General features: G+C 43.1%; 2 protein-coding genes across 3 annotated transcripts in view; one reads left to right on the top strand and one right to left on the bottom strand.

The window, feature by feature from the left end:
* The window catches only part of SLC25A17 (solute carrier family 25 member 17), a 45,035-nt gene extending 37,933 nt beyond the window's left edge, over positions 1 to 7,102 (bottom strand). Inside the window, exons 1-3 of the mRNA XM_075286358.1 lie at positions 6,969 to 7,102; positions 3,403 to 3,463; positions 697 to 763 (exon numbers count right to left, since the gene is read on the bottom strand). Coding sequence (XP_075142459.1) covers positions 697 to 763; positions 3,403 to 3,463; positions 6,969 to 7,091 — 251 coding nt within the window. The 5' untranslated portion in view covers positions 7,092 to 7,102. The remainder of the gene's footprint in view (positions 1 to 696; positions 764 to 3,402; positions 3,464 to 6,968) is intronic.
* Positions 7,103 to 7,187: 85 nt separating this feature from the next.
* FHIT (fragile histidine triad diadenosine triphosphatase) lies at positions 7,188 to 13,143 on the top strand. Of its 2 annotated transcripts, none has more exons than XM_075287700.1 (2): positions 7,188 to 7,203; positions 12,303 to 13,143. In XM_075287700.1, the coding sequence occupies exon 2, from the start codon at positions 12,613 to 12,615 to the stop codon at positions 13,057 to 13,059; it is 447 nt and encodes a 148-aa protein (XP_075143801.1). In that variant the 5' UTR covers positions 7,188 to 7,203; positions 12,303 to 12,612; the 3' UTR covers positions 13,060 to 13,143. The 2 variants fall into 2 exon arrangements, with proteins under 2 accessions (XP_075143801.1, XP_075143800.1); XM_075287699.1 differs by having other exon boundaries at positions 7,199 to 7,543.
* The last annotated feature ends 238 nt before the right edge of the window (positions 13,144 to 13,381 follow it).

Genomic DNA, 13,381 nt, shown 5'->3' with positions numbered 1-13,381 from the left:
CCCCAAAAAATTATTATTATTTTTTTTTTCAAGTCCAAACAATCATTAATTCAATTATTCAGCTATACTAGTTGTCAAAAATGATGTTTAAAATAGGATTCTAAAATCACCCACAACCTGTATACTCATGGTGCTCAGGGGTAGGTAGATTAGAGGTATGTCCATGTAGTAAGGGCCATACTATTGATAATTGCCTCCACTATCCCTGTTGCACCACTACACACCCCTAGATACAAGCAGGGGTTAAACTTGTATAGTCAGTAGCTTAGTTTTAGCTCGGACCTGATTGCAAGCACGGCTGGACTATTCCTAGCATCCTAGCCATTAATGTTTTAGCAGAGAAAATAAAGTTCTGCTCCCAGCATATTCCCCTCAGGGAATATGCTGGGGAATATGCTGGGAGCAGAACTTTATTTTCTCTGCTAAAACATTAATGGCTAGGATGCTAGGAATAGTCCAGCCGTGCTTGCAATCAGGTCCGAGGTCCTTCAGTGAATACATTTTCTTTGAGTAATTACCCCTCAGTGATACATAGTTGTCAAAAATGCTGAATCTGTAACAGACCCAATTATAAGTTGAAGGGATGTACCAGGATTCACTGTTATCAGTTTAAATAAAGATCTGATATAACCATTATATCTCTTTTAGAAACAGAAGCTATCGGACTAGCTGAGCCCAAAATGTGTTTTTACTTACAGTCCTTCTTCTTTAATAATTTCCATCAATACAGCTGGCGTGCTACGAGACTTCCTTTTTTCATCCACTATGGTAAATAAAAAATAAAAAAAAAGACAAATTGTATGTATTGTATGTAATTGTTTTTATACTAAAAATATTCTCTTAGGAGCATTCAATTAAATATAAACTCCTTTCTGTCTATTTAATTAATAATTTACAATTCAGATGCCAGAAATGATGTTTTCTGTTGATCTCACCTCCCAAAAACAAAAAGTAATAATATTGATAAAAAAATAAAAAATGTACCCACAAAGTACAATGTCTTGTACAGCTACATTGAAATAAAAATTAAGAAGTTATGAAAACTTACAGAGAGATTAAAATATATTACTGTTTTAAAGGGGTTCTCTGATCTCAGCCTTTCAGCTACGCTGTATACAGTGTCTGCTTTTCACTTCCTGTATTTTCCTCCCTCCCCCTTTCCTCCTGCTGAATGGGACAAACAACACTTCTGCAGGTCAGCTATTCTGCAGATTCTTGTACAGAACAGACTCCATGTTATCTGCGCGTTTACATAGAGAGAAAACAGACCAGGCTTTATCAGAAAGTGCAATTAGCTGAACGGATTGTCCTGCCAGCACTGAGTGAGTGAGGTCACTTGTCCTATCTCCCAGGTCTGTGGTTATAGCAACGCTGTGTAAACAATAGGGGAATAAGGTCACATTAAAGGCAAACAAAGCAGAATTTCTAAAGTAATATATTTAGAAAAAGGCTTCAATTTACATAAGCTACCAGTATAGATAGGATCCTTGAGTTGGGACAACCCCTTTAAGGCTAAAATGCGTTATATTAATAAAGAGCTAAAATGCACATAAGATATATGGCTGCGGTAAGGATCCCCAGGACTGTGCTAATTATCGCCCAATAGCTTTGTTAAATACGGACCTAAAACTCTTCACTAAACTTTTGGCTAACAGACTGAATGCTTGGCTCCCTCTCTCCTCGTCCACAAGGACCAGGTGGATTTCGTCCTCTGCCCTCAGGGCTTTGATAACACCAGAAGGACCGTGGACTTGGTGGAGGTAGTCAACTATTACTCTATCCCGGCTCTCCTTTTAAGCCCGGACGCCGAGAAGGCCTTTGACCATCTTGACTGATCTTTCATGCAAGCCAGACTGAGGGCCCTTGGGTTTTCTGGGCCCTTCTTCTCAGCAATTCAGGCACTCTACTCCCACCCTCGGCGGTGGTTAAACTCCTCCATGCCTCCTCGCCCTCCTTTCCTATTCGTAATGGCACCAGACAGGGCTGCCCTCTTTCTCCCCTAATTTTTGCTTTGAGCATTGAACAAATAACAAAAAAAAAAACTCCTTTAACCCCCTTGTGACTCTAGAACTAAATGCCCTGTATTGTGTAAGTGACAGAACTTGAAGGGTGTAAATTTCACTACTGTTTTGTTTTCATTCCTGTTTTAAATTATTTCAGGAGTTCAGCTTTGAGAATGGGGTGATTTACAAAGGTAATAGTCCCTTGAAAAATGGGTTTTGGAAAAATTCTTGAAAATTTGTAAAATCGATGAAAAAAATAAAGAGTGTTTAAGGTTTGATGCCAACATAAAGCAGAGACATGATAAATTAGATTTATTAAGTAATTTGGGTAGTATAACCATTTTCGTGAAAGGCAGATGATTTTAAATATTTTGAAAATAGCCTTTTTCTCCAAGATTTCCTTTTTTTCATAGTTAAATAAAAAACATATCGCCCAAATGTTTCCACCAATATGAAGTACAATGTGTAACAAAAAAGTGCTTCAAAATTATTACTGCAGTGATACCTGTCAGATATGAAAAATAGGTTGAAAGAGGATCACAAGGGCTCGAAGGGAAAACTGCACTCACTGGTCCAGACACAAAGAGACATCCAAAGGGTTTCACTCAGACTCTTTATTGATACAACAGCACAACGCATTTGGGCTCTAAACAGCCATTTCTCAAGTGCACGCATCTGGCCTGACTGGCTCAGTTATTTGCACTTGAGAAAGGGCTGTTTAGAGCCTAAAATGCGTTGTGATGTTGTATCAATAAAGAGTCTGAGTGAAACTCTTCGATTGTCAAATTGGGTCTGGACCAGTGAGCGCTGTTTTCCCTTTGCGCCTTTGTGGCTCTCCTTCAACCTGCTACTGCCCAGTCCACCAATGTTACTTAGTGATCACCGCTGCCACTCTTGCCTTTGGTTGATTTACACACATTATTGTTTTTTTGGTTTTTTTATGTAAATTGTGAGCCCCATATAGGGCTCAGAATGTACATTTTTCCCTATCAGTATGTCTTTGGAGAAAGGGAGGAAATCCACACAACATGGGGAGAACATACAAACTCCTTACAGATGTTTTACCCTTGGCCGGATTCGAACTCAGGACTCCAGTGCTGCAAGGCTGCAGTGCTAACCACTGAGCCACCGTATTGCCCGTACACGTTATTATTGTTGTGACCTACAACACCCAAAGATGAGAAGCCAACTGGTCTGGTTTATATCTCTCTATTTGCTTTCATTTCCTAAACTGATCTACAATATAGTATTGCTCAGTGTCTCTTTCTCTTTTTTTTACAAGATTTGAAAAATAAGGTGGTGGTTTTAGGCTGTGTCCTTAAGGGGTTAAGTACAAGATAGGCTTGACAAGAAATAGTGAGGCCTGGCAAAATCCACACATAATGACTTTATACATTACCTTGCAATCTGAGCCGGGCAGTGTCTAATGGATAGAAGATCGACATAGCAGTCATGCTACCCTATGAAAAGAATTGCAGGAATTAAAAGGCATACAAGTATATTTTACAGTCAAACTTTTCAAAGTGTAATTGAACGTTAGGACTGAAAATTAAAACAATTGACCCCACTGATCTCAGTGCAAACAAATGCCTGTTTAGAGATCAGCTAAATGGATGGCTATTAAAATTTATGAATGCATCTTTTAAAACTTTCAACAGGTTTGGGGGCCAATCAGCTTATATGATAAAGTATCAAGCATACTTAACCCTTTAAGGCTAAAGCCCCACATTGCAGAAATGCAGCTTTTTTTGTTGCAGATTTTTTTGTGTTTTTTTTGAGCCAAAGCCAGAAGTGGATTGAGACGAAGGTAGAAGTATAAGAGCTTACTATATATTTCCCGTTTCATTTGTAGCCATTCTTGACTTTGGCTCAAAAAATGCCACAAAATCTGCAACAAAAAAAGCTGCGTTTCCGCAATGTGGGGCCATAGCCTCAGGACGCAGGGTAGTTTGTTCATTAATGCTCGGTGACTTTTTTCATATTTTCCTTCCCTGCCTTCAAAATTCTTAACTTTTTTATTTTTCTGTCGATATAGCTATGTGAGGGCTTATTCTTTGTGTGATGAGATGCACTTTTATTTGCACTTTCATTGACTTTTTGATTATTTTTATTGTTATATTTTATTGATATATTGATGGCTTGCTGGTGGTCAACTTTTAAACCCATTCACTTGAATGGGTTTTTAAAGCAAACCACCAATGTCTGTATGCAGCCTCTACAACTTTGCACAGACACAAAGTTGTACATGCAAAAGAAAAAATGGTTTCCAGGCGGAGAGGCTGCAATCCTTTCTTTTTGGTCAGGATTTTGAGGCAAATTCGACCTTAAAATCATGACCCAAAAACTGCGTGTGAACTCAGCCTAAGGGTTTGAACATAAAAGTAAAAGATTTAAAATAAATATATATATATATATATATATATATCACAAAGATTATATCAACCCCCCCCCCTTTCTCTAGATCACATAGAAAAATAAATAAACAAACACAAACACTTTAGGTATGCCCATGTTAAAAAATGCCCAAACTATTAGAATATTTATCCCATATGGTGAATGAAGTAGCGGGGCAAAAAAAAATCAAAATAGCCAAATGGCAATTTGTCAATACTTTGCCTCGAAAAAAAAGTGAATATAAATTAAAAATTGTTTTTATCATTTTGCAAAAGGCATCAAGAGATTACAAATACTATATAAATTTGGTAACTCCATGATCATACTGACCCACAGAATACGGGTAACATGCCATTTTTACCCCACACTGAACACTGTAAAAATCAAACCCATATGAAATTGGTGCAAATGAGTTTTTTTTCTAATTCCATCTCTTTCTGAATTTTTTTCCATCTTCCCAGAACATTGTACAGGATATTGACTAGTACCATTACAAAGTACAATTTGTTTTGCAAACAATAAGTCATCATGTGACTGTGAACTGAAAAATGCTAAAGTTATCGCTCTTAAAATTTGGGAAGGGATAAATGGAAATGAAAAAACGAAAATCGGCCCGGTCATTGTTATTTTTTTTACACGTCCCACAAGGGGACTTGATCACACATCCCCAGTGCAATGTACTACAGTCCTGGCTGCCATGCAAAACAACTGAGAACGCGTGATTGTATTATTGATTTCATTGCAGGATGGTCTGAGGGGCAACGGGGAGGTTGGTGGTGGTTGAAATCTTGCCCCTGAAACCCCTGGATGATGTGATCGCTATTGAGCAAAACATCCAGGGGGTTAATCTGATTCTGGCGGCTGGTCTCAGCTGTGTAACACAGCTGAGAGCCAGAAGTAATGCTGATAGTACAACTCCATTACTTGTGGCATTACAGCGCCATACTCAGCGTGGAACTGAGCATTATTTATATGCTCAGCACGACTTAATAGTACAGCACAGAGCGGGAAAGGGTTAAAACCAGGTGCTTGATCCTCATCTTTCCAATTGTTTGCCATTGGAGGGAATCCAACCAACTTAAATGGTCAGCTGAACTTCTTGAAAGCAGTATGTTCAGCCAACATTAATCTACAGCTTGGGAACTGCATAATAATTAGCTTATAATCGAAAAATAAAAATAAAACTCCAGCATCATGAAAAATAAATAAAATAAAACCTTTAATCCATGTTTTAAAAGAAGGTTAAAACATCCACAATGTCAAGGATCCAAGAAATGAGTTAGCTATGCGTTTCAGGGGAAAAGCAGTAACTAACCCTTTACTCACCTGAGTAATGGTTTAGTTACAGCTTTTACCCCAAAGCGCGTAGCTAACTTTTTTCTTGGATCCTTGACATTGTGGATGTTTTACCTCCTTCTTTTAGAACGTGGATTAAAGGTTATATTTTATTTTTCATGATGCTGGAATTTTATTGTTATTTTTTGCTTACAAATTACTCATTCTTGAGAGTCCATTGAGTTTTCTCTGTGCATCTGACTGGTAGCTGTCCATAAATAGAAGATTTTTTGGTTCAAGCGGTGAGAAACATCTGGTTTACTTTTTGTTATAATAATTAGCTGGGAGGCCACAGAGAAGGATGTTTCAGTAGTTTAGACTGGAGGTGATAAGAGTATGGACTCCAGTGAGGAATGAGCAGATATGAAAGATGTTTTTGAAGATGTTTTTGGTGCCAAGAAGTAGTAAGAGTTTAAATGTGTGGCAGGGCAAAGTCAACGGTTATCCTGAGGTATCAGACTTGTGAGACTGGAGCCATCAACTGTTACTGATGGGTCAGGAAGGGGGGCTACAGGAGGTTGGGTAAGGATGACATTGTTTTATCCAGGTTGAGTTTTAGGATGTGGATGGACAGGAAGGAGGTGACAACTGCTAGACACGGAATGACAGAGCAATAATGTCTGGGCCAAAGATATACAATTGAGTATTGTAAGTTTACGCTAGGTTCACACTAACGTTTGCTGTTCTCTATCAAAAATTACGCTTAAATCAACGGAGAGAAACGTCCAGCAAAAATGACTTTTCCCTCTTCGGAATTTATAGATCACAGGTCACTGCTTTTTAAAGCGGATAAGATATCTATCTTTCAGGTCCCGATGTGGACCCAAAGTACAGAAACCCAACAGTAGTGTGAATCTAGCCTTAGTTTTGCACCAAAGATGCACCACATTGTCGCCCATCTGTGCCAGAAAATTGGTGCAGCTAGGATAATAAATTCCCATTCGTGTATTTGGACATGGTTTTTGTAATTCCTTCACCTGCACTTTGAATAAGACTTTGCAAAGTTTTTCTGCCACAGATCCATCCTCTACATGTCAGATTTGCCTTATCTGAACATGACCTGAGTTTCCTACTTATAGCTGTATAGTACAGTCACTTGCACTGAAATGACAGGCTGCAATCTTCACCGTTCACTACAGGTGTGTCTTGAAGATCGTCTGTTCTGTACAGAAAAGTTTAAACCCCCCTCCAATAAATATCCACATCTTATCACTCAAACCTAAAGACTTCACTTACTACCGCTCCAGACACAGCATGAACTAAGTTGTTGTACGACAGAATGGAGTTCATGACGGACTGTAAATCAGACACTGCCAGGATTTGATTCTCTTTCGCTTCCTCCATTACTTTTGATGGCATCTGCAATACAAGTCATCTCTCATGACTTCCGGGTTCTAGGGGGGCTGCATTCCAAGCCTCGCTATGAGATCGGTGCCTCTGCTTCCGGCAGTCGTTGTCAGGTTCAGTGGAGGTGAGGCTCGTGTGCGTGAAGCTTCGGTTCTGTGGTTCGTGTCTGACTGGTTTGTCTTGAAAAAATGAGCTTCTAAAAATCAAGGTGATAGCCGGGTTTTCAGCTGGGCTGGCTAAGGATCCAGTGTGCAGCGGCAGATGTCAGGATACAGAGAAGTCAGACACGTTCAGGGCAGAGTCACTGCGATGGGATCTCTATAGTTCAGGTAGTTCAGGTTTGACGGGTCCCGAATGACAGAAAAACCCTACCACCAAAAGAGCAGTTACCCATGGACACCGGCAGACCGCCATAGACTACAATAGTGTCCGCCATTGTTATACTGAAACCGTCAGAGAGAAAGGTACGCCATACATAATAGTGTCCGCCATTGTTATATTGAAACCGTCAGAAAGAAAGGTCCGCCATACAGGTTTCTGTGGAGAGAAACTAAGACTTTGGTGTAGGTGTGAACTGAACTCCAACCTCTACCGTTCTCAGCTGCTACTGTTGTCTGGCAATGTGTATGGGGTTTGAGAGGAATAGTTACTGACTGAACAACCCATATTTATCTAAGAGTCCATTCACATGGAGGAAAATGGTTAGGAATTTGGTGAGAAATTTCAGTGCTGAATAAAAGCCTCCCATTGACTTCAGTGAGTCCTTTTTTCTCCTAGAAATGAGAGGCCTTTTTTTCAGCGCTGAAATTCCACACCAAATTCCTCACTATTTTTCACTGTGTGAATGGACCCTAAGGCCGGGTGCACATGGAGTATTCTGGCTCGTGGTTTGGTACGTAGACGCCGCGGGATCTTTTGCGGGCCGTATACGCTCCCATTGTTTTCAATGGGAGCCGGTACCGTATACGCGGCGGCCACAAAATAGCTCTGCATATATGGTACCGGCTCCCATTGAAAACAATGGGAGCGTATACGGCCCGCAAAAGATCCCGCGGCGTCTACGTACCAAATCACGAGCCAGAATAATCCGTGTGCACCCGGCCTAAGGCAGCATTCACTTTTCTATTGGAATACCTGAAGTAGACTCCGTTATAATGTCTGACAGAAATTGGCAGATGAAACAGTCCTGCATGCATAGCTTTATCCTTCCTTAGTTTAAAGAGGACCTTTCTTCAGATCGGGGACATGCAGTTTTATATACTGCTGGAAAGCTGACAGTGCGCTGAATTCAGCGCACTATCGGCTTTCCCGATCTGTGCCCGGTGTAAAGCGCTATCGGTACCGTAGCGCTTTAGTGTCAGAAGGGCGTTTCTGACAGCCAGGGAGGCCCTTCTGCCCAGCAGCGCCTATCGCGCTGTACAGTGTGAGCGGGGAGGAACTCCCCCCTCCCTCTGCTCACACAGCTCGTCCATAGACTAGTGTTATCAGGAGGGGAGGGAGGCGTTCCTTCCCAGTCTTAGAGCACAGCGCAATAGGCGCTGCTGGGCAGAAGGGCGTCCCTGGCTAACTGTCAGAAACGCCCTTCTGACTGTAAAGCCCTACGAAACCGGGACCGATCGCGCTTTACACTGGGCACAGATCGGGAAAGCCGATAGTGCGCTGAATTCAGCGCACTGTCAGCTTTCCAGCAGTATATAAAACTGCATGTACCCGATCTGATGAAAGGTCCTCTTTAAAAACAAGACACTCATTGGTAAGCAGTGTGCAGTGAAATGACACGGACCCCATAGACTATAATGGGGTCTGTGTGTTTCCGCACAGTCTCCACACAGAACATGGGGTGAAAAAAGTAGTTCACGATCTACTTTCCTGTCCACATGACTTGAGCGGAGACCGTGCAGAAAGCACACAGACCCCATTATAGTCTATGGGGTCTGTGTGCTTTCACTGCACACCGCTTACCAATGTGTTCAGTAGTCCGTTCGGGGGGGTCCCCATGTGGACTCCCCTGAACAGATTACCAAGACAGATGTGAACCAGGCCTTAGACCAGACCTGGGCAATGTACCACCCGCAGGCCATATTCGGCCCCCTGACTGATTCAGTCAGACCCGCATAGCTTGACTAGGGAGGTGTGTCTTAGTGCCAGCAGGACGGTGCAAGAAGATGACGACCTGTGGTGTGTGTCCTAAGGTACTGAGAGGGGAAGGAGGGGGATGTGAGATGCAGGGTAGAGAGTGTGTTTGTGTGTCTCAGTAATCTAGAGGCAGAGATGGAAGGGGAACGTTATACTGTGGCAGAGATGGAGGGGGAATGTTATACTGGGGGCAGAGATGGAGGGAGGGGGGAATGTCAATGCTGGGGGCAGAGATGGAGGGGGGGGGAATGTCAATGCTGGGGGCAGAGATGGAGGGAGGGGGGAATGTCAATGCTGGGGGCAGAGATGGAGGGAGGGAGGAATGTCAATGCTGGGGGCAGAGATGGAGGGAGGGAGGAATGTCAATGCTGGGGGCAGAGATGGAGGGAGGGAGGAATGTCAATGCTGGGGGCAGAGATGGAGGGAGGGGGGAATGTCAATCCTGGGGGCAGAGATGGAGGGAGGGGGGAATGTCAATACTGAGGGCAGAGATGGAGGAAGGGGGGAATGTCAATGCTGGGGGCAGAGATAGATGGAGGGAGGTGGGAATGTCAATGCTGGGGGCAGAGATAGATGGAGGGAGGTGGGAATGTCAATGCTGGGGGCAGAGATGGAGGGAGGGTGGAATGTCAATACTGAGGGCAGAGATGGAGGAAGGGGGGAATGTCAATCCTGGGGCAGAGATGGAGGGAGGGGGGAATGTCAATGCTGGGGGCAGAGATGGAGGGAGGCAGGAATGTCAATGCTGGGGGCAGAGATGGAGGGGGAATGTCAATACTGGGGGCAGAGATAGATTGAGGGGGGAATGTCAATATGGGGGCAGGGGTGAACCTACCGCTTTCGCCGCCCGAAGCGAACTACCGAAAGCCGCCCCCACCCCGGGAGGAGGGGGCAGAGCGTAGGGGGTGTGGCGGAGCGAAGGGGGCGTGGCAGAGTGAAGGGGCGGGGCTTAGCGCCTTTCGCAGGCAGAGAGCAGGCACGGAGAAGACCTGCTCCCTGCCTGAGCGTGAGGGGAGGCTGCTGCTGCAGCGCTGCTTCAGTAGCCTCCCCAAACCATCGCTCGGTGCTAAGCCAGTCCAGGACAGCTTGTCCTGGACTGGCTTAGATAATCAAAAATGCCGCCCTCCCTGGGGTCCTGACATAGCGCCGCCTGAAGCGCTCGCTTCAGGTCGCCTCATGGGAGGTGCGGCGCTGATTGGGGGCAGAGATGGAGGGAGGGGGAATGTCAATACTGGGGGCAGAGATGGAGGGAGGGGGGAATTTCTAGACTGGGGGCAGAGATGAGAGGGAGGGGGGAGGGTTTTTCTGTCCGCTTGAGAAGTCGGACATCTTCACTTGCGGACAGGGAAGGACAGGCACGGAGTGCAAAAGAACGCACCCGATGCCCATTGAGATGAATGACCGGTGTCACGGACACAGCTAGTGTCCGCTCCTAATGTTCGTGACAGATTTTGAGCAGACACTAGGAGCGGACACTACATGTCGGACACCGACGGTAGTGTGAACGCCCCCATAGCAAACGCTGTTAACCCCTTCCCGACTGCTTTAAGCAGTAGACAACCGGCTCTAATGCCTCCGATCGGTCCCCGGACTGATCGGAGGCATTAACCCCTCTGGCGCCGCGATCAAAGGCGCCGGAGGCGCCATTTTCCCGGCGGCGCATGGGCGCTGCCATTTTGGCCGGGATCGCTGGCTCCTGGAGCATGCTTCAGGGCTGACGTCCCGTTGCCATGACAGCCGGGAGCCTTGTACAGGCTGCCAGGCTTGTCTGCAAATCCTCTCTTTTGCAGGCTGGTCAATGCAGCCTGCAAAAGAAAGGATGCTTTTTTGCAATGCATTGCAATGCATTAGCATTGTAATGCATTGCATTAGTGATCAGACCCCCTGGCGTTCAACACCCCTAGGGGGTCTAATAAATGCAGAAAAAAAAAAAAAAGTTAAAAAAATATAAAAAAAATATAAAAAGAATTAAAAGTTCAAATCACCCCCCTTTCCCTAGAACACATATAAAAGTAGTTAAAAACTGTGAAACATATACATGTTAGGTATCCCCGCGTCCGAAATCGCCCGCTCTACAAATCTATAAAAATATTTTTCCTGTTCGGTAAACGCCGTAGCAGGAAAAATAATCGAAAGTGCCAAACCGCCGTTTTTTCACTGTTTTGATTCTGATAAAAATTTGAATAAAAAGTGATCAAAGCAATAACATTTCCCGAAAATGGTAGAACTAAAAAGTACACCCGGCCCTGCAAAAAAAGACGCCCTATGCATCCCCGTACACTTACGTATAAAAAAAGTTACGGCCGTCGGAATATGGCGACTTTTAGAAAAAAAAATTTTTAACACCGTTTTGGAATTTTTTTTAGGGGTCAAAATGTAAATAAAACCATATAAATTTGGTATCCCCGGAATCGTACCGAAACACAGAATACAGGGGACATGTCATTTTGGCTGCACAGTGAACACCGTAAAACCAAAGCCCGTAAGAAAGTCGCAGAAATGCATTTTTTTCTTCAAATCCACCCCATTCTGAATTTTTTTCCTGCTTCCCAGTACATTATATAGAATAATTAATGGTAGCATCATGAAGAAAAATTTGTCCCGCAAAAATTAAGACCTCATATGGCTCTGGGAGCGGAGAAATAAAAAAGTTATGGGATTTTGAAGGAGGGGAGTCAAAAACGAAAAACGAAAATCAAAAAATGCCATCGGCGGGAAGGGGTTAATCCCCTTATCTGTCCGTCCCCTAGTGGACAGATAAGGGGATTAAAAGTAGAAAATTGTAAACAGAGTAGAGATAAGGACATATAATAAATGTCCTTATCTCATATATTAAATGTCCTTATCCCGACTCTGTTTACAATTGAAAACCCTCAATTGCGAACTTACATTATGGTCCTGTAAGAGCAGCCTAAGGGCCCCTACATGGCACTGTTGTTGTTTTGGGAGGCTTTTGGGGCTTGACAGACTCACAGCTATAATCTAATCTTGGTAGTTTGTGTATTACCACAGTGCAGGTGTAACTTTTCTCCTTAAATGAATAAACTTTCTAACTTTTTTTTTTTTTTTTTTTTTTTTTAATTTCAGTGTGAAGCTGCTACTATTCATTCTGGTTCAGTATCAGGTTTTGGAATTAAAGCTTGGACTTTGATTTTATGTGACATCATATAAGACAGTTTTTCAAGATTTCAAAGCATCAAAGTTTTATTTCAGTTTGTGTATTAAAACCAGAAATAATCAAATTTACAGTTCAAAGTTATAGTTCCCTATGTTCAGAAAAGCCTGAGTTACCATTTAACAGATTATTATTTGGTAAGTTGTTAAGATATAAAGTGTTCTTTAAATTCTTGCCTACCGCATCACATTATAAATATCATTTCTAGTGGGTTTTTCTACCATGTCTTTGTGGTTTGGTAAACATCTCATTAAGCCAACAGTTACTTTCTTAAGGACAGAATTGTCTTTTGCCCTTGTGAATAGGAAACCAGTGGTACCCGGGCATGTGCTAGTTTGTCCAATAAGATCTGTAAAACGGTTTAAAGACTTGATGCCTGAAGAAATAAGTGACCTCTTTAGGACAGTACAAAGAGTATCTAATGTGGTGGAGAAACATTTTGGTGGCACTTCCCTAACCATCTCAATCCAAGATGGTCCAGAGGCAGGCCAGACTGTTCCTCATGTTCATGTGCACATTTTACCCAGGAGAAAAGGGGATTTTCAAAAGAATGACACAATTTATGAAGTTTTGCAAGACCATGACAAAGAAGAACTGGCAGCATCAGAGAAGTGGCGATCTGAGGAAGAGATGGAAGCAGAGGCGGATGAGCTTAGGAAGTATTTCTAAACTGAAAATTGTAAAGTCTTCTTTTCATCTTGTGTCTGTACATAGCCTTAATGCCATTAAACTCATGTGACTTGCAACCTCTGTTCCACACTATTAGTTTGTCTGTACTTCTTGCCATTACCTATAATTGCTGTGCTTCATTTGTGTTGGCCGAGAACAAGGGTAAGCACAGATGGCATATAGAAAACTGCTGCAGTCTGTGCACGGTTAAAATGGTTCAGACTGGTTTTTTTTGGACTGGAACCTGAGGCGGAGGCCTCCTCAGATTCCGGTCCAAAAGCCAGGTAGCCGCAACTGAAGCCAGTGCACTGTATCGGCATCC

This window comes from Leptodactylus fuscus, chromosome 9 (assembly GCF_031893055.1).
Source record: "Leptodactylus fuscus isolate aLepFus1 chromosome 9, aLepFus1.hap2, whole genome shotgun sequence".
In the NCBI taxonomy this organism is placed as follows: domain Eukaryota; kingdom Metazoa; phylum Chordata; class Amphibia; order Anura; family Leptodactylidae; genus Leptodactylus; species Leptodactylus fuscus.
The sequence above is the reverse complement of the archived record's forward strand: the minus strand, read 5'-3'. Positions and strand labels throughout refer to the sequence as shown.